This window comes from Calypte anna, chromosome 1 (genome assembly GCF_003957555.1).
Source record: "Calypte anna isolate BGI_N300 chromosome 1, bCalAnn1_v1.p, whole genome shotgun sequence".
Lineage (NCBI taxonomy): Eukaryota > Metazoa > Chordata > Aves > Apodiformes > Trochilidae > Calypte > Calypte anna.
The window spans coordinates 58,539,991-58,559,425 of NC_044244.1; the positions used below are offsets into that span (position 1 = coordinate 58,539,991).

Below are 19,435 nucleotides of genomic sequence, written 5' to 3' on the forward strand. Positions count from 1 at the left end.
TTGGCTTGCTCTAAAAAGACACCTTACAAACTTGCAACAGCTTCCATGGAAGGATACTGGCTGCTCAGATTGGTTGCTTCACTCCCAGACTCCAAACTGAACTACAGGGTTTCCAGCTTTCTGCTCCAAAGGCAAGCACCTACACTACAAAGTTCATCAAGCTGAATCCCTCTTTGGGTTTAGGATACTTCATGATTTCTGAAAAACACTATTGAACCAACCAGCCTTTTGGAGTTTATTGCCAGGAAATCCTTTATGCATAAACCAAACTGCTGAAAATATGCTGGCATTTGGCAACTTAGCATCATAGAGTGGTTTGGGCTGGAAGGGACCTTAAGCATCGTCTAGTTCCAAGCCCTCTGCCATGGGCAGGAACATCTCCCACTAGACCAGGTTGCTCAAATACCCATCCAGCCTGGCCTTGAAAACTCCTAGGGAGTGGGCAACCTGTGCCAGTGTCTCACCACTCTCATAGAAAAGAATTTCCTCCTAATATCTAATCTAAATCTCCCCAACTACAAGTTTTAAACCAATGCCTCTTGTTGTTTGATACCATGATGGTTTTTTTGCTTTTCTTTTATATCAGCTCTGTTACAGTAGGACTGCTTTTACAAACACCTTTGGATTTCTGACACTGGGTTACATCTGGATTTACTTATGATGGATCACAGATCTGCTTTACAACAAAACAGACACAGGAGCTTCCAAATTTTGCCCTGTGACTTCACGCAGCATTGCTGCAACTCCCACCTCCCACCACCGTGGCAGATTGGTGGGGTTGCAGGCGAAGAAGCAAGTGTTACAGTGCTCTGAAGAAACAACATTATTATCTGACACACAAACTTCATCCTTAGGCTTCTTCTTCTCCCCCCTAACAACAATACAAAATGGAGAAATCTGGGAGGCTGGGATCTGCAGTGCAAGATCAGACTATTTTTGTTGCACATGGAAAAGGCTTCTTTTTGATGATTAATTACCTTTTCTGAGGATGACCACATTTCAAGTGTCTGCTCTAATTCTTTCAGATCTGCCTTTGATAACAATGCCTACTCTGTGCTGTTGACACAGCTGCGGTTTCTGGCAGGGACAGAGGCAATTGCTCAAGTTGGTCAGATCCACAACAGATTTTTAAGGAGATCTGGAAAAAGGGTGCCTTGATTTTAAGCCCATGTTAAGTTTTCCTGATTTTAAAAGTCCTCTGACTCTAAAACATGGCCCCTCAGGCCAGTAAAAGCTGCCCAGCTCTGGGCACCTTGTGAAATCAGGACACTTCTATCTGGAGGAGACCTAAAACATTGGTCTTCAGTGCCTTGAACTGTGTGCCAGGCAGCATCACAAAAGCAGCTCTGCTGTTGCAATGCATAATCTGTGCCATGGCCTCCACTGCCCCAGGGCTAAATCTTGCAGTGAAGGAGTAAAAAAAAAGATAGAGAAGACTGCACAGATCAAGATGGCTTTTAAAAAAAAGTAATTTTCCTGGGTTGCGAGGCAATGTGTACACCAGTTTCCATAGCAACAGATAGAGAAAAAAATCCACCCAAAATCTAACAAACCAAATTCTTTCCTTTTCCGCTGCCAAGCTCTGGATTGACAAGTCTTTAGAAAACACTCCATGTTCATTCTAAAGATGGAAAAGACGAAGTATTTCACTTGCTGTACACTTGTTAGATGCATTTTTTGGCTCAGCTTGAAAACATTTCACAGTTCACATAGTATTTGGCAAGTGACCTTTCAGCTTTCTTTTCCCACAGACAGATTTTATAGCAACAAAAAATTTAAATAAATTGCATATATCATTTTCTCTGTCACTCACACCCAGAAACACCTTTGCACACACATACAGACAGTTATTGATAGTGCCCACATGAAGAACTGCAAAGAGGAAGGATATATGTAATTTATTATGCATCTTTCACCATGTCACCTGCACTCTCCCCATTAATCCATCTCAGCTGGATTATTTCTAGCATTCCTAACCTCTGAGCAGTTTCCAACAGCTGCTTTTATCATTTGCTTTTTTTTTCTTTTCTTAAGCTGTTGCCAAGAAGTATTTCTCTTCTTTCCTCTGAAATTGGCATTTTCACTCCTGAAGTAAATACTACTTAATATTAATTTAGTTCAACATATTCTTGGTCCCAGGGAAAGTTTAATTTGGACAGAAGATCTTGTATCCACATCATCAACTTTCCACCAACAATTAGATGATATTGTTTACCTTATAAAAGTTTCACCAACCCAGTGCACTCACATCACTAGACTGGATTAAAATAGAATAGTTTTACTTAGTTTTGAGGGTTATTTTCTTTGTTTTCTGTCCCCCTTGGGGCAATTTTCAAGTTTTTTCTCCACAAAAATGAGAGGCAGGGCAACTTTGTATTTTGTTACAGGAAAAGAAAGACTCCCCTGAAACTGCTGAGAGCAAAGTCTTCTCAGAAAGATTAGATACTAAAACTCTTGTAGAGAGCTGGCAAATCTACGGTAAATATTTGAATCTGAGCCTAACAGACCCCGGGTCTTTAAAACGTGAGTTCTTATTTTCACACAAGCAAGTTGTTTCTGGACTTGCTGATCTGAAAGATCTTTTCCCCCCCCCAAAATTCTATTATTCTATTTAGAGATTCTAGATACTATGATTCCACAGCTCTCTTCCATTCTCTTATACAGGCCTTGGCAGCTGGACTCACTCCTAAGGACCCTGGATACACTGACAAAAGATACAGGGGGGAAAAAAACCCACCAAAATCCATGCAAGTGTTTTTAATTAGAGATACTCTGTAACACACACCATGCTCAGAAAACACAGTGATGGAAAGACGTGATATGGAAAGATCTGGTAAATAAAGATTTATCTGAAGTGACACCTTTTAAAAAAAAACAACCAACAAACCAGTTCCCTAACATTTATTTTAACCACCCAACCCTCACGTAGAAATTACAGTGTCATTTGTGTCCTTAACAGATTTTCTCAAAATGTAAAATTTGTCCTACAGAGGAAGAGCAAAACCTTTGAAAACACAGTCTGTCATCATAAATTATCACATAAATCATATATGTCACCTAGAAATACAGTGTTTGGATGAAATCTCTCATTTTCTATGCAAATCTAAATGCTCTGCATGAAATGTGTAGCTTAAGTATCTTGCATACTTATACACCATACATGTAACAAATCTATGATTGTAGAGAGGCAAACCTTCCCTTTTTTAATCATGACAAAAATTGCCAAGCATCCTGTGCTGCCTGGGTGCTGCAACTTCCTTCTCTCCAGCCCATTCCTGCGATCAGACTGCCAGAGCTTTGCCTGCAAGGAGCCCCAGATCCCTGCAGGACGAATTCTTCCCTTTGCTTTTGTGTCGAAGGGGCCTCCCCATCCTTTGCCCCAGAGCTGCAGTCACAGAGCTGCAGCCTGCTGGCTGGAAGTTGTGAAAACAGACAGCTTAGGGGCACTGTGCACTCCTGAAACCCGAGCAAGAGCTCCAAAGTGTCATTACTCATCCAGGCAGCTTTTCTTTCCCCAGCCTTGGCTAACTCTCCTCCCTGAATCCTCAAGTGCTTCAAGGGCTGGAGAGCTGCCAGCCACCAGCTGCACAAGATCTTAAAGAAACCTGGTCCCATTTTCATAATTTAGGGGTGCAAGCAAAAAAATACCCCCCCTGCAACCATAAATTGAACAGATTCAAAATAGACAAGGGTCTTCTGTTTCATTCTCCCTCACTGTATCCTTTACTTTCATCTCTCACAATTAAAAATCTTTAAGAACCAATATTAAAATAGAGGCTGATGATATAAGAAGATTTTGTGGCATCAGGTAACAACCCAGAAGGGATGGTCATCTCTGCCTGAGGCTTGATCCTTGGAAAATCCAGCACAGCTCAGTGGGGAACACTGCAGCATCACGGAGCAAAAGGAGATTTCATTTATTTAAAACCAGGCCTCTGCTCTAAAACCATGTAGAGGAAAGGGAATTTGGGTCTCCTTGAGGACAAGATGCAGAATGCTTTTTGCAAGCTGCGAAGCAAAATTACAGTGTATGGCCTGGGAAGCACAGCTCTACTCATACCAGAAAAGAAGCTGGAAAAGAGCAGAATTAAAACTGAACAAAGCAGAGAGAACAGCCAATGCAGTCTTCCCAGCCTTCCTTCCTTGGCAGCACCTTGTTTAAGGAAATGCAAGAGGGTACCTGAGCTTGTCTGCAATGAAGATCACCCTCCTCTCCAGAAGCAGGGAGGCAAAGACTCTGCTCAGGTGCCTCACGCTGAGGGATGTGAACAAGGACTCAAAATCAACATGCTCCAGCCTGGAGTCGAGCGGCCGCCGCAGCTCAATGAGCTGTTGGAGAGAAAAAGACCACAGGTCAACTCTCACCATCCACCCACACTGCTGCCAGCAGGGACACCTAACAAGCATTACCAACTGTGCTGGTGAATGTTGCACACCACTAAGCCCTCACACAGTCTTTCCTTGTGCTGCTTCCCACAGATCCTTCCTCCAGGCAAAGCTGAAGATGATCCAGAGTCCACTCCAATTGGCACAGCATGAGACCAGCCACAGGTTTTACCCACTGGACTGAAGACAGGGAGATCTTCATGAGGAGGAGAACTAGTGTCCAGCTAGGAGTGGTTTCCAAGCTTTCTTGCATTCAGCCAGCAACATTGGCTCAGAGCCTTTCAGCTTTGCATTCTTATTTTTACAATCACAATTATTTTTTTTTACAGCAAGAATCTGGATGCCTAACTTACTGACTGCAATTTTTTGTATCAGTTACAGAAAAGAGCAGCCCGTGGGCATTTTTCTTTGTTCTTATCTACTTAAATAATTCCTATCACAGGACCTTAGCAGTTTGTACTCCTCAAGACAGATACTTATCTGAATTGTTCTTGAAAGCCTTCAACACCACACATTTCATAAATCCCACAAGAAAACTACTCTAGTTCTAAACTACTCTTACCAACACCAAGCCTGTAGATGAAGTATGTCTCTAGCAAATAACTTCAACTACTTGTTGTTTTAGTCTCAGCATACACTCAGAACAACTGGTCATCTTCCTCTCTGTAAGAACTTCTTGTCCTTACAGTGCACCCTGGAACTTCATGTGTCTTCCTTTGTTTTCTATATTCAGAAAACAATTTTCTCAAGCTTAGCCTGTATTTTCTAAACCACTTAGTAAGCAGAACTACTTCTCTGGATGTTTCTCCTGCTTTTGCATTTTTTGGAAAATAATACTCTTTAGCAAATGTCCACCAATGCTGGGAAGCAGAAAAATCACATTTATTTATTATTCATCCCTTATTTATAAATTTTTTTTCCACAATGCAGGTGTTTGTCTAAATACTGTTACTTCTACTCACTTTATGGCCCATTATACTACCAGATCCCTCTCTGAAGTACTACTGTTCACCCAGTTACTTCTGTGTTGTATTAGACTACTCATTTCTTCTTCCCAGCATTTTGCTCCTGTTCATATTGAATTTCAGACCAAACCTTCAATTCACCAAGGTCATTTTGAATTTTAATCCCTTACTCTCCAAAGTGCCTACAACCCATTCCAATGCTGTCATCTACCCACTGTGTAAATGAGAGGTTTATGCCATCAACCAGATAATTCATGAACATTAAGGATCTTTGAACCAAAACAGTCAAAACCCTCTCACAGCCTGACAGCACACTACTGGGATTCTGCTCCTCAAGTGCAGGTTTTCAACCAGCTATGTACATGCTCTGCAGTAATTTAATTTAGTCTGGACTGTTTCCAGTTTGGTTGAGGAGAATGCCATCATGTGTAGACAAAATCTCCATCAACTTGCTCACTTTTCTCTTTCACATTCAAGGCATACCATGCCCAACAAGAAGATTGGCCAAGACTATGTTCATTTTGGCTCCTTCTACCCTCCCACAATCCTTCAATGCTACACACAAAAGCTGTGCACTCTTAAAACCCTCCCTGTGTCCTCACACCAGACTGTGATGCAACACCCACCCTCACTTCCACACTGTGAATATTCCATTCTAAAAGGCTGCAATGTCACCCTTGTGTGGTTTCAGGTATTTTTTTACCAGAACTCTGTGCCCGGTCTCACATGTAAAGAGTGGTTCTGTATTAAGGATGCTGGAAGACATGTTATGAATCTTGTCTTCAGAAAGTTAAGTATGGGAGGCCTTGAGAAGACCCAAGGCTGTGCGTTGTGAAGCACAGGGCCTGCCAGTCTGTGCCGCTTGGCCTCAAGACCAGTGTCCTGTCTCTTTTTTCCATATTGGCATGGCTGTGTCCTTACATCCATTTTTAACATGACTTCCCTTCTGCTTCTGGGGCCATTGAAGTTTCTGTGCCATCCCCCCAGTCCCACATTTTACCTCCTTAGCTTCCCCACACAGTTGGCAATCTGCCCCTGAAGATCCTCAGTGCTATGTCACAGTCCCAACCCCCAATCACCAGTCCTGCACCATTTGCTGGCCTAAGTCTACCTCTCTCTAGGGTGGTGTCTTTACCTCTGTTCCTGAGCCTGGCAAGAAATTCTTGACTGTAATGGTCCGGCCCAAAGCTGGGAAAGGTGCCTCCATGACACTCCTCATGAGAGGCTGCACCAAGGCAGGGGAAATGCCCCGTCTCTTCTCTACCTCATCCAAGATCTGAAATAGAAACATGAAGACACAAAAATGTGGAAATCAGGGGGAAGATGCGCCAGAACCTACATACTCTCCTTAACCCAGCATCTACACAGAGCCTTGAATCATAAACAACAAGGCCAAAGGTGCAATCGAAGACTCTTCATTCAGCAAGAGAAACCCAGCTCCAGTGAAGTCAATGAAAATCTTACCATTTGCAAACTCCCTACCACCCTTGGAGTCAGGACTCCACCTTTAATATCTCTGTGCTTGTGTTCTGGTAGTTCTGCTGAAGGAAAAAGGCAATAGCTGACAGTCTTGTCTTCCTTTTAATTATGTTTTCGCTAGGTTCTGGAATGAGCATGCAGTTGCATTCCCAAAACCATTTCAGGCTCCTTCTTCAGTCATCAGCTTCCCTGATCCCCACATTCTTGTGATGCTGACTTCACTTTCCAGTCCCACTTGGCCTACAGCACAAAATCTCTCTCTCTTCCCCCTCACCTTAGAGAAGAGGTTGAAGCATCCAAGGCGACTCACAATGCAATAAACTTCTGGGAGACGCTTCCCTTTCCCACTGGGCTTTCAAGACAAATGAAAATACAAACACAAGAAACAAGAAAATGTTGTGAGTTATAACTACTGCAGAGACAGTGACCACTCACTTAGTTCTGCAGCTCAGAAACCAGCACACTTTTGACAGAATGCTGCTGATGACAATACCTTAAGTCTGGCTCAAACCTTGGTATGCTAGAAACAGTGGGGAGAAATGGCTACATTCACACTATGATCCCAACCTTCCTAAATCAGGTAGGGCAGGGCAGACTGCTCTATAGAGACAACTCTGAGCCTACAGGACCAGCAGAGGTTTAGACAACTGTTGCTTAGTAGCTATCTGAACCTAAGGGAGATAAACCTATCTTCAGCTTAGTGGTGAAACAACAGGATATAAATGTTGAAGCACTGGTGTAAGGAAAAAGTAAAAAAGCTATGCCTGGAGTGGAGAATGGTACTCAGATAGCAACTTGGGCACTGAGAAGAGAAGAGCAGAGCAGCTCTGCTGCTGCTGTTTTCCTACAATGAAAGAGAAGAGCTGCAGCTTTGAGGTTTCCAGAATGGGTGCCAGTACCACCAATGTCACAGGAGGTTGAATCTCTAGGAAAAAAAGGGGTAATTACCAGCAGCCTCCTACAGTATCCAAATCGCCTGCTGCCATCTTCTCCCGTCAGGACAAATGAGAACGTTTCACTGCAGAAAGAGACACCAGAGTGACAAGGTAACCATCACCCACATCAAAGTCTCTGACATACAAACCCAATAAACCCACAATATTTTTGTATTTCCAATACACCCTCCTCAGAGTTCCGCCCAATTATCTACTGTAACAGCTTTCATATTTAATTAGCTTGATGTATAAATCTCTTTCACATGAATCAGGACACAAAGCACAGTACTTACCTGGCAAATTGATGGATGGGGGCCCAGTCCTTTGCATCAGGGAAGCAAAACTGGGGAATAGCTTTCAACTGATCTTCTGCCTCACGCATGAATTTGAAGGAGCGCTCAAGCTAGCAGAACAGAGAGAAGGAATGTTTCCAGTTAGTCATGCGGGGATGGAATGACTTCAAATATTTTTCCTGTGACAAATGAAGAGGTGATGACAGAGGCTAAGCTTCTGCCTGGAAGATATTAACATTTCTCTGATTCTGGCTCACCTATTCTTTAGATATCTCAAATTAACTCTGTGCCCCCAATTCCACCAAGCCCTGCATCTGCAACACCTGCCCCTGCTATGTTGTGCCTCTAATCTGGGACACATCTTCCAGCAAGTGGTGAGAGAACCAAAGTCTGACGGGACCTTTGGTTACATTCCATTTACAAACACACTAACACACTGGCTCTGTGTTTCTCCCAGTCCTAATTCCACGTTTTGAGCTGGACTATTGGTGAAAGCTGTGCTGTTGCTTTAAGAACATGTGTTTTTTTCCCAAGTGTCAGTTTTCTGAAAGGAGAGACAAAGGGAACAGCTACAAAGAAGTCATAGCTAAATGCAGCAACAGATCTAAATCAGCTGCTCTTTCAATAGTGAGGAATACCATGACAGTTCTCAGTGGGTGACTGCAGCCCCTCTATCTCCAGTCTCCCTGAACACTGACACAGCAGAGAAACTACTGATATGATGAGCAAACATGAAAGAAGCCGTGGCAAGCGCACCACGCAGCCCCAGACACGTCAGCCAGGCACCACACCTTCAGTGGGAACTGCTGTGTAACCTCAGGGACGTAGGCAGCCCCAGCCTGCTTCTTGTGCAGTGACACCACGACAAAGTACTCAAACAGCTGCCTCTCTTGATACTCGATCAAGTCTCGTTCCAAGGTCTGGTACCGCGGGGTCTGCTTCAGGCGGGATTTCACATGCACCAGGCGCTGGCTGTGAGCTACAAAGGAAAAGATCAGAGACTGTGGCTTTGCCTGGCTCTTTGCACAGAGCAGCAACAGTGCTTTGCAGAGACTCACGGATGGACTTGAAGCCACCTCACTGCGTTTTCTTTGCCAGTCCCTGAGTAAGAGGTGGGAACCATATGCAAGCTGCACTATAAATATCAACAGAGATGGGATGTAATCTTGTGCCATCACCCTGAAGAGTTTTGGCAACGGAAGGATTTCATTGGGTGGTTTTTTACAGCTGAAGACATCCATGTGGGACATGGTGTGGCAGCCAATGTCTGTGCATTTGTCCTAGCATTCATTGATGCATTCTGAAAGCTGGCATGATTAGGTGATCGATAACCTTTGCACAAAGGAGACTGTGGGTAGTGATTCCCGTGGTTTTACAAGACCAGAACTTGGGCCAGGCTAGGGCTACACTGGCTGAATAATGCTGAGGACTCCCAGCTTCAGTAGTGCAGGCCAACAACAAAAAACTGTGAAAAGTGGTGCAAATGAATAAAGCTGGCTCATGCCAGTCCTTCCTGTGCCTAGAACTAATCTCTCAGGACTGTGTTTCTACAAGTTAACCCGAGACAATGGGAAAACAAGAAAAACTGCCAAGCAAGCTCTAACTGCAACACACATGAACTGTGGGACAATAAACATTCCAGCATGGAAAGTAATGAAAAGCTGCCTGCTGAGAAGAGACCAGATGAGATTCCCTAAGACCAGCCCCCTGCTTTGTTTTACAGTTGCATCCCAAATTAAATCTACATGATGTCTCCCTTACTCCTACTACAAAAGAAAGAAAGAATTAACTACAAGCAGAGACTACAGCACATTCTTACAACTGTGCTGTTTGCAAATGTGGGTGGCAACACCACGTTTTGACAGAAACAATAACCACAGGGATACAGCAGGAACTCCAAATACATAAGATGTCTGCTTGGGAGACAAGGTTTCCTGAGACATGGTATATACTTTCGGACAGACTCTTGACCTTTTGTCTAGTAAAGTTATGTTACTCATGGACTATTCCAGACAATGTCATTTAACGCAATCTTGAGGTGCCTCTTAAATCAGGGAGTGTAACAATCCCTAGACAGTTAAAGCCCTGAAAAGATGGCTTAGACTCCTTTCTCACATCACCTATTATGCTATTTGCTCTAAGGCAATAATTCTTCAAAAGTTTTCAGAAGTGGTTCCTGTTTTACCAGGGACTTCAAAAGAAGGACTATCACAGCAATGCTGAGTGCTTCTGAAAAGCTCACTCAAACTCTGCTTGTGTTTTGTGCCACCTATTAAAGATAGCAGGATTGTACTGCTGTCACCATGGCAGAATTTGTCTGTCAACATTTTTCTTTCCCAAGGGTCAGCACTTATGGCTCTGACAGTCTAATGACTGCTCTCTAATGATTTACCATGTTTCAGACAATGGATGGTGACTTGTTGAGGAGAGGTAACTGTCTGCTCTGTTTGGTCTGTTAAGTAAAACATACAAAATCAGAAGTCTCAGATAAAAGAAACTTGCTAAATCATCTCACCTTCTTATTTAAAAATAGGAAACTTGACAGTTTAACAAGGCTTAGAGCAAAATACAGGTGAAGCTAGAGCAAAAAACAAGAGCCAGAGCTCCTGTTCATGGTTATATACACTTGTACAGTAACTCAGGCACAGGTATAGATCTGGATATTGTTCAGAGCCCAGTGCTGTTGGATTTGAGGTGACTTTGTGTGATTTCCATCACCCCCTGTACAGGCAGTTCCTATCTGCATATACAGGTGCTACAGAGAAATCAAGCACATGATTCACTATTACAACCAGTAGTAAGCAAAGAGTTTGAGTCTTTCTGGCCACATCAACACTGCATTTCTCAGCGACATCTGAACATGGACTCTTATTTCACAACATCCTGTTTCAAGACAGTTGTGAATGGTGCAGACCTGGGGCAAACCCTCTCTCCCAGTCTCCAGGCCAGCTTGAGAACCTGTCAAAAAATAGGTGATGGCAGCCATTTTCAGCTTGATCTTGCTAACATAGTAGTACAGATAGAAGATTTCCCAGTGCAGAGGAGGGTAAGAGCATACTGTAGTTTCTGTGTGGGAAGCTGTGCTCACAAGAAGGATCTCAGCCTGAGATTTCTGTTCTAAAAACCTGAAGGAGGGTAAGGATGAACACTCCTAAGCACAGCACACACTGGTTGACACAGAGTGGGAACTGCTGCCTATGCAAGGCTTTCCAGCTTGGGAACTGACCTGATACCCAGATCAGGTGTGCATGTGAGTATGGAAATTTGGAATCAGAGGAAGTTTTCCTCTTGCATACTAACTCTGCCAGGACTTTGAACTTGCATTATAAACTCCCAAGAGACTGTAATGTCAGCTTATTATGAGTACAACAAGGTTTCAGAAGAGTACTGTGGAGGCTCTACTAGAGTGAAGCAGCACTTTATCCACACTCAGCCAATGTTGAAGAGTTTAACTAGCAATAACTCATATAGTGCAACTCTGTTTTCCTAGATAGCCAATCTAAGGGTAGCTAGGGTTTTCTTCTTCCTTGGTAAGCATGTAGTAGGGTTTCTCAGCTTTTCTGTTGTATTGAAATCTTTATTTTCTCATTTTATTCTCAGTGGAAACAAGCTCCTTCTCCAAAAGCAGAATTCATAGGAGAAAATTTGACCCAGGATCTCAGAGCACTGTTTATCAGGAGCCATTTTCTCTCTTCACAGGTGTCCTTACCTTTCAGCTTCTCTTCAGTATCACTGTCTGATTCACTGTTTTCATCTGTAACTAGGAAAAAAGGAAGGGGAAAATGAATTAAGTAAAGCCTTTTTTATAACTGTGCATTTCTTATCACTGGCATGAGAAAGCCAGGTCTGGAACCTATTCTATAAATAGAATAAACAGTAACAAGTAATCGTGGGGAACAAATAGAGCTGGTGGTCAACTTCAGTTGGAAATTAATGTATTCTGGAAAAAATACTGTGTTAAACAGTTTTCATTTAAAGTTTTACAGAGATGAGATGTTTAGAAGTAACTGCTCTAAAGTACCTGAAAGATTCTGGCAAGCTATTACTAAACAGTGGGAGAGTGAAAGTCCCAATCTTGCTATGGTGGAGATGGTCCTATGGTCAAGACTAGAAAGTTTGATTCCCAGTTGAGGTGCTATTTATTGAGATGCTGAAGGGACTAGGACTGTTTCAAAATCTGCTGGCTTCCACTGGACAGTTCACTAAAGTGACACATTCCCTCAAAATATTTTGATCTCAACAAATCACTTTGGACAGAACATTCCTCTGCAAAGCTTCTAGCCTGTTCCAGGAATAAACATCAAAAAGTGTGTTGGGAGGGCAGATTTTTGGTGTGACCTATAAGGTTATCATGTAAAGCCCTGAAATGAAAATGAAGCAAGATAACAGAAATTCAATTTCAATGAAAATCTTTTGGCCTTTATCTTCCCCCCCAAAAAAGGTGGAAGCCCCAACTCAATCTCACTCTGGACTGGAAGAAGAAAATGTCACATAAATCACTAGGGCAGCTCAAACTCTTAGACAAGTTGTCAAAAAGTCTTTGATGTATGATGATTCAAAGTTCCTTTACCTTTCCCTGAACTGCTCTCTGTAGACTGTGACAGTCTCTTGACACGTTTCTTTCCCCTTCGTGCCTCATAAATGGCATTGATTTTCAACACAAGCTGCTCAGCAAACACACAAACAAAAAAAGAAGGTTATTTTATTTCCAACAGCCAAGCAAGAAAGTGAGAATTTCATGCAAACTGCTCCGTTCTCCAACCTTGGCCATATTGAAACTTCACTTGATGGCCTAGAACTGACAACTGCCATCATTTACCTTGCACAGCACCCTACACCTCTGCTGCCAATGGCACAGAAGCAGCACAGCCATGCTGGCATGGCAGGAGCCCAAGGGAACAAACCCTGATGAAAGGCCAGGCCTTAACACATTTCCACACTGCATGGCTGTATGAGATTGATGATGCCCACTTGGGCATCTCCATACCATGGTCCATGCTTCAGGGAGAATCAGAGCATTCCCTGGGAACCTGGTCTTCAGGTTTGAAAGCAGAAAACTGGCTGGGGCATCACAGTGACCTCTAATGTCCTTATGCCTTTAGTATCTGTTGTGGGATGTGCTGAAAATGCCTTTATACCAATCATGGGAGAAACATACCATACCAGGAATCTAAAGTAATTGAGATGGGTGTGAAACAACAGTGCTGAAATACCTTATCCTAGAGGTTTGTTTTGCAAGTTCTTTAACCCCTGCCCTCCCAGCTGACCAAGACAGAAGAGATTTCAGTGTTGGGCACTGCTGGGCTTAGTGGTTCATTCAGTTCCTCTGGTCTCCCTATCTGTCCCTGAAGGGGAGCACATAGAAGTATGTGTGAAGGCACTGATAGAGATCAGGCACATGCACAGATGTGTAGGCATAGTGGGAAAGAAAAAACCCTAGAAATCTGTAGTCTTTGGCTCATTCCTGAAGATCTGAGGTATAGACAGAGGGCATTCAGAAATCAGATATACAAGCACAAACACAGACCTAACAACCAGGAAATGAAGATACGCAAACACATCCCTTTTTACCCCCAAAAAACCTGTGGTTAAGGAAAAAAAATTTTAAAAATCACCACAGCCTCTGGTAGCTTCTGTTTGTCCTACAGAGACTGGGATAAGCAACTGTGGTTTTATAACTGTGTTTTTGAAACATTCAATAGATAGTCTGCTCCTGAACCTCATTTTGACTGAATACACTTCCTGCTAGATCTGAAAGAAAATCAAACTGAAATGGAGTCATGCTGTATCCAAATAAGACACAGAAATACTGCTCCAGAAGGTGCTTATGATTACAGACAAGTCCTTTTGTCACTCAAATGTCAGTATTTTCATTGTTCCTCTACAATCACACCCTACCTTGTATTAGACAACACAAGAACCAGATCTAGCAAAGAACAAGAGATTGCCAGGAGGGAACACCAGCACAACACACAGACAATTTCTGACTGTCCCATCCATAGAAAGAAATACGATGGGGTAGATTTTTTTTCTCCCAAAATATTTGGTTTTTCCCCTCTGAAAAACTTCTATATTTATAAAAAAATTAAAATGCCTTTTTTTATTATTGTTTCATTTCTCTGGACAATCATGGTATCTTAGTTGGAAAAATAACTTCTTCAAAAATTGCAGATATGTTTGTGAGCCGCCTTCTTCATGCAGAAAGGAGCTGAAACATAAGTCAAATCAACTGCCAGGATAACAGCTATATTGCATTGGGATGCCAACAAAACATTGTCTCGTACTCACATTCCTGCCTGAAAGAAGAAAAACAAAAGAAAGAAAGCCCGAGTTTTACCTTGGGAATCTTCCTTCTCCTCTTGCCATTCTGAGGGTCTCCCAAGGAGAAGAAGGTGTCATCTGGACTGCTGGGGGTTGAGGGAGGGCTGATTTTGGATGGTGACCCAGCCCCATCACGGCTCAGTTTCCGGATGTCTGGTAGTTTGAAACTCCGTCGCTCTGAGTTTTGTCGGAAAAAAATGGGCTTGGAAAGCAACTGGAAATGGAGGAGAAGGAACAAATGAACACAGCACTCCAGATACTTTTGCCTAATTGCTAACACTGTCATGGTAGTAAATCCAGTGGGGCAGCCACAGCACTCAGCTGACACAACAGCCTGAACTTGGAGAATGCTCTACAGACTTTTGTACACACAAAGAATTCACCCTGCTGCTGGGCTAAGACCAGGACTATCTGGACCAGCAATTCAGTCATCTCATATTTGTTCTAGGCCAGAATGTAAACTCAGGGGTTTGCCAAAAGGTCTTGCTCCAGTGTGAAAAAAATTCTCCCAGGATTTGTGTAATCCAGAGGCTGGCACTGTGCTAACCAACCAGCCAACTGCAAACATGTGGAATAAGGAGCAGCTAGTCAGGAGGAACAGGAAAGCAGTGAGTCCAGAAAAATCCACCATCAATGTGGATGCCTTTGACAGTAGCCAGAATTAAATATTTCAGGAGGGGACAATAAATGCCATGATAAACAAGTAGGGAAATGAGTTTCCTCCTGAGCTCATCAGCAAGTTTGCTGGGAACACAACAGTAGATATTTAAATGCCAGTCCAAGGTTCTTAGAGTCTCTGGCCAAAACTAGAGAAGCAGAAAGCTCTGCTCCAGATAAAGAAAGGCAAACCACTTCTCACCAGAAAAATGCTCAATAAAAACTCCTTTTGTCTTCTCCTATAGAATTTCCCAGCAGTTATGACAAGGTTAAGTCATACTTTTTGTGGACATATCTATGTGGCACCAACCAATATATGGGAGATGTACATGCAGATTCAGATCACAGCTTTTACATGTCAAAGCACTGCAGTATAACATAATTACTCCATTTAGATACCAAAAATGTCTCCCTGCTGGGAACTAGTTCTGTGGTGAAAGGTATTCCTGTGTAACACTGTAGCCCACCTCTGATAGCAAAAGTGAGAAATCATGGTGCACCAATGACTGTAAAGCTCTCTGAGGGAAATCAGCTCCATTCCAAAACTAATATATAGACCCTTGATGCTCTAGGCCTAACTAGCAACAAAGAAAATGGACTGAGAATCACAGAACAATTTTTACTTTTACACGTTGAAGTGTCCAAAGAAACCTCAGCTGCTGATAAAGCTGGCTGGAAAAGAGGAACATGTCAAGAACACTGCACAACAAACATCTGAAAAAGTTAGGTAACAGCTCTAATAATAGCTGCAGCTTGGAGAGCATGGGAAAACCCTCTGGTCAGGAAAACCATGTTTGTATCCCTGCTATCCACTCTGAACCCAGCTGTTGCCAAGATGACTTCTGCTGTCACATTGTCCCTGCTGTTCCAGGCTTGGACTATCTAAACAGACAACAGGAAGCAACCAAAACATCTCAGGAGGCTCAGATCAGGGATGGCCCTGGTAAGCTCCTAGCTCTCAGCCAGAGATGCAGACCAGTGTTTTACCTCTTCTTTTGGTTTCACTGCCAAGGAGGAAAATGGCACCAGGCTGTGAGCTGTGCTGCTGGTGTTAGAACCAGCCCTCTAGCCAGGGGACTGTCATTGCATTTGTTACTAGCAACCAGCCTCACAAAGGGGAGAGCAAAGCAGGCATCTTCAAGGAGGGGGTGCACAAGCATCTTGGCACCAGCATGGGCAGCGAATGTGCTGCCCAGTGACACCAAGCCAAGATGACAGCAGGGCCTGATTACCCAAACACTTACATGCCTTCTCTGAGGGCAGGGGGAGTTTTCTTGCAATGTATTAGCAAAGGGCCTTTCCCCTCTACTGCAGGAAGGCATCCCTGGTGTGAAAAACAGTCATAGCCAACAATCCATTTGTGGAAGGGAATGCTGCTTGTTACTTTGCTAAAGGGCAACAAATACCCTGTTATCACACTACACCCTGACCAGTGATTAAAGACAAAAAGGAAAACCTCTGACATGCTGAAGTCACATTGGCAAAATTCCACTTTTTCCACACAGAACGTGGATTCCTCCCAACAACTTCCTGAAGAAGGAGAGGTGGCTACTTGAAACAAAGTACCTTAGTGGGAGTCCCGGGTACAGAGGAGGTGGGGGATGCTGGAAAGGTCAGGACACATTTCTTTCCCAAGCAGCGGCTGTTGGTCTCAATATCTTCATAAGGATTTTCCTTTGATGGTGGATCTGCAGCAAAAAGCCACAAGCAAGAGATTTTAAGTGCAGAAAATCCTTGAGGTTTGCCATAAAAACCTGTTTGGGGATCTGCTGGCCTTCTCCAACCTCCCACATCAGACATAAAGACCTGTTTTCAAGCATTCCTGCAATTGCCTCATTCTCTCCATAGCCCCAGAAGTCCAGCTGCTCACTGGACATTGTCCAAACCCTGACACTGACATATGGAGCCATACGAACATATCACAGATACGTTCACATGGAAAAGATGCAGTGAGTCCTCAAGTTCATTTCCCTGTCTTCAGAGGAGCTGTGAGGTTCTCATGCACATCAGTCCATAATTGTATTTCCTTATTTCCAGTCTTCTGCTTAGAATTCTCTCTAAATGAAACTGTGAGCTAAAGGCTAGCATAAAGGTTCTCTCTCCTCTGTTGAAATCCTGTGTTTAAGGGGACCTCTGGTCATCATTTAACTGGGGTTGAAGAAATGCACTGCTCTTGGGCTGAAAGATTTAAACCACTCAGTGAACATGGATGTCTGTCATACAACATAGGTTTTAAACCACATCTGCCTCAACCTCACATGCACCACTTTTTTAAGAGGGAAGGATTTGCCTCACCCAACCTAGGCCATACAAAATCAGGATGCTTTCTCTGTGGAGGGGGTAGAGGAGAAGAGACACCTCTAAAGTAACATTCAGCTCATTCTTACCTAAGATCCCCTAAGAACCACAGAGCCTGAATGACCACACAGAAGTGTCCCTTTCTTTCTACTGTTTCTGGAGAGAAGGCACACAATTAATCTGAGTCTTAAATACCAAAAATTATATACAAGGACCTTCTTACATCACACTCTTCAGCTGTACTGGGAAATGCAAACACAAGTGTGTTCAAAAAGAAAAAATAACTCTGAAAAACCAGACTGTGACATCTCCATCTGAGGATCTGAAAAAAAAACACAACAAAGGCTTAGCCCAAGCATCTGCCCAGGCAGGCAATTTGTTCTAAGACTTCTGTCTTCATTGCCATAACTTCTTGACATCCCACTGGTCAGCAGGGACCTGAAGCAACTGCATTTCTGTGACTGTCATGTATTGCTTGGCTGAGAGCAAAGACTGGAGGTCATTGATGCTGCAGGCCTCTGGAGCAGGGACTGGTAATGGGTGCAGAATCTACCTGGGGCATTCCCATCTGCCTGCCCAGCTGGGGCAGGAGTGCAGATGAAGTCTTTAGACAAGGACAGAAACCCAAGTCTTTTCCAACACTGACTTCTCTCTGTGGCTTGGTGATACCCAGCACAACAGTGGTGGACTTGTGGAAGAGAAGGAAAGAATGTGTGACACCAGCAAAACAAGTCTGGTGTCTTGTTTGAGGAATAAAGTGATGAACATTTTGTCAGCAAACCTGCTCTTGTCCCTTAAATTTGCTCCACTTTCTAATTTCAGTGGCACACTTCAGTACTTAAAATATACTTCAGTTGACACGTAACTGAGTAGATCAGAGAAAAAAGAAGTAGCTTGGGTTCTGTTGCCTAACCCATCCTCAAAACTGCTGGGCAGCACATCCAATAGTCTCAACCTAGAAGAAAGAACACCATTTCCCTCTTTTTGACAAAAAAACCTGTCATCCATCGGCCCAATACAATTCCCTCTATTCCAGGTAAGCAATGGGGAATGGATAAAAAGATGGTGCATGAAGGGAAACTATAAAGATGGTGCATGATGGCACTCTGTGTGACTGCTTGGAAAGGGAATGGTTCTCTCATCAACAGCTGAGACCCCCCATAAGTCACACAGATGAACATAGGATTGTGTGTGTGTGCAAATTCCCTGACAGACACACATCATTATCTGTGGGTCAGCACTAACATTCAGGTTAGTGAATGCAGGTGAAGTCTTGGTTCCTCCCCTCTACTGATGTGCTTTTCAGAGGTTTGATTTGCAGACTATACCCGCCTGTGGTCTCGTGAAAAACAAAACTGTGTAACTTTTTTTGAGTTATCCCTGCCCATCCCTTTTCCCAAGCTTTCATGGTAACACCACCAGGACTGCAGGAAAAAATGAAAGACCACTGATTCCCAGGCAAAGCCTAAACATGCAGCAAGAAAACAAAAAACCAAACATCCCACATTAGCTGACAATTACCCATAATTTTGTTTTCTTCTAATCTTTGCAATCAAAAGCTGGAGGGGAGAGGAATTTCAGCCTGGTATTTGAGTTCCCTGCAAGCTTGGGACACAGTGGTGTGCTTGTGTTTGAATGGATGGACTTGCCTATACTGCCAGTCTGTAATGCTATCCATGTTATTCCAGCTGACAAGGTGACCCTCAGTGGTTTCTGAGACCTCCCACCATGCCCCAACACAAAAAAAAACCCCACCAGCAGCTGCTCAGACACTCCCTATTCTTTTTGCCCCCTAAGTAAAGAGATGAAAAAAAAGCAAACACTAGGCCACTAGCTCCATAAAGGAGGCCAACAGCTTAAAAAATGTCAAAAAGGATGAATTGGCAGCACCTTGTCTGCCATGGGTCCCAAAGGAGCACAATTCCTTTGATAGACCTTTCTCATCAAGTATGATCAAATTTTATTTATGTCAAAATAATAATGCCTGGCCTGTTCCTAAGAAAATGCTCCTCTCATGCTGAACAACATAGACCACCTTTCTGGGAATTCAGTTGCCTGGCAAGAGCTGATGCAGCTATTTTCTTCTTATTCTGCTAAACTC

General features: G+C 43.2%; 1 protein-coding gene across 3 annotated transcripts in view; it reads right to left on the bottom strand.

Moving 5' to 3' along the window:
- The window catches only part of DENND2A (DENN domain containing 2A), a 59,338-nt gene that overhangs the window by 9,836 nt on the left and 30,067 nt on the right, over positions 1-19,435 (bottom strand). For 2 of the 3 annotated variants that reach the window (XM_030452622.1, XM_030452639.1), the window contains exons 5-14: positions 16,603-16,724; positions 14,396-14,593; positions 12,629-12,722; positions 11,768-11,818; positions 8,850-9,037; positions 8,059-8,168; positions 7,779-7,848; positions 7,105-7,182; positions 6,487-6,627; positions 4,181-4,329 (exon numbers count right to left, since the gene is read on the bottom strand). In XM_030452622.1, the coding sequence (XP_030308482.1) occupies positions 4,181-4,329; positions 6,487-6,627; positions 7,105-7,182; positions 7,779-7,848; positions 8,059-8,168; positions 8,850-9,037; positions 11,768-11,818; positions 12,629-12,722; positions 14,396-14,593; positions 16,603-16,724 (1,201 nt within the window). The remainder of the gene's footprint in view (positions 1-4,180; positions 4,330-6,486; positions 6,628-7,104; positions 7,183-7,778; positions 7,849-8,058; positions 8,169-8,849; positions 9,038-11,767; positions 11,819-12,628; positions 12,723-14,395; positions 14,594-16,602; positions 16,725-19,435) is intronic. The other variant, XM_030452631.1, reaches the window with a different exon arrangement.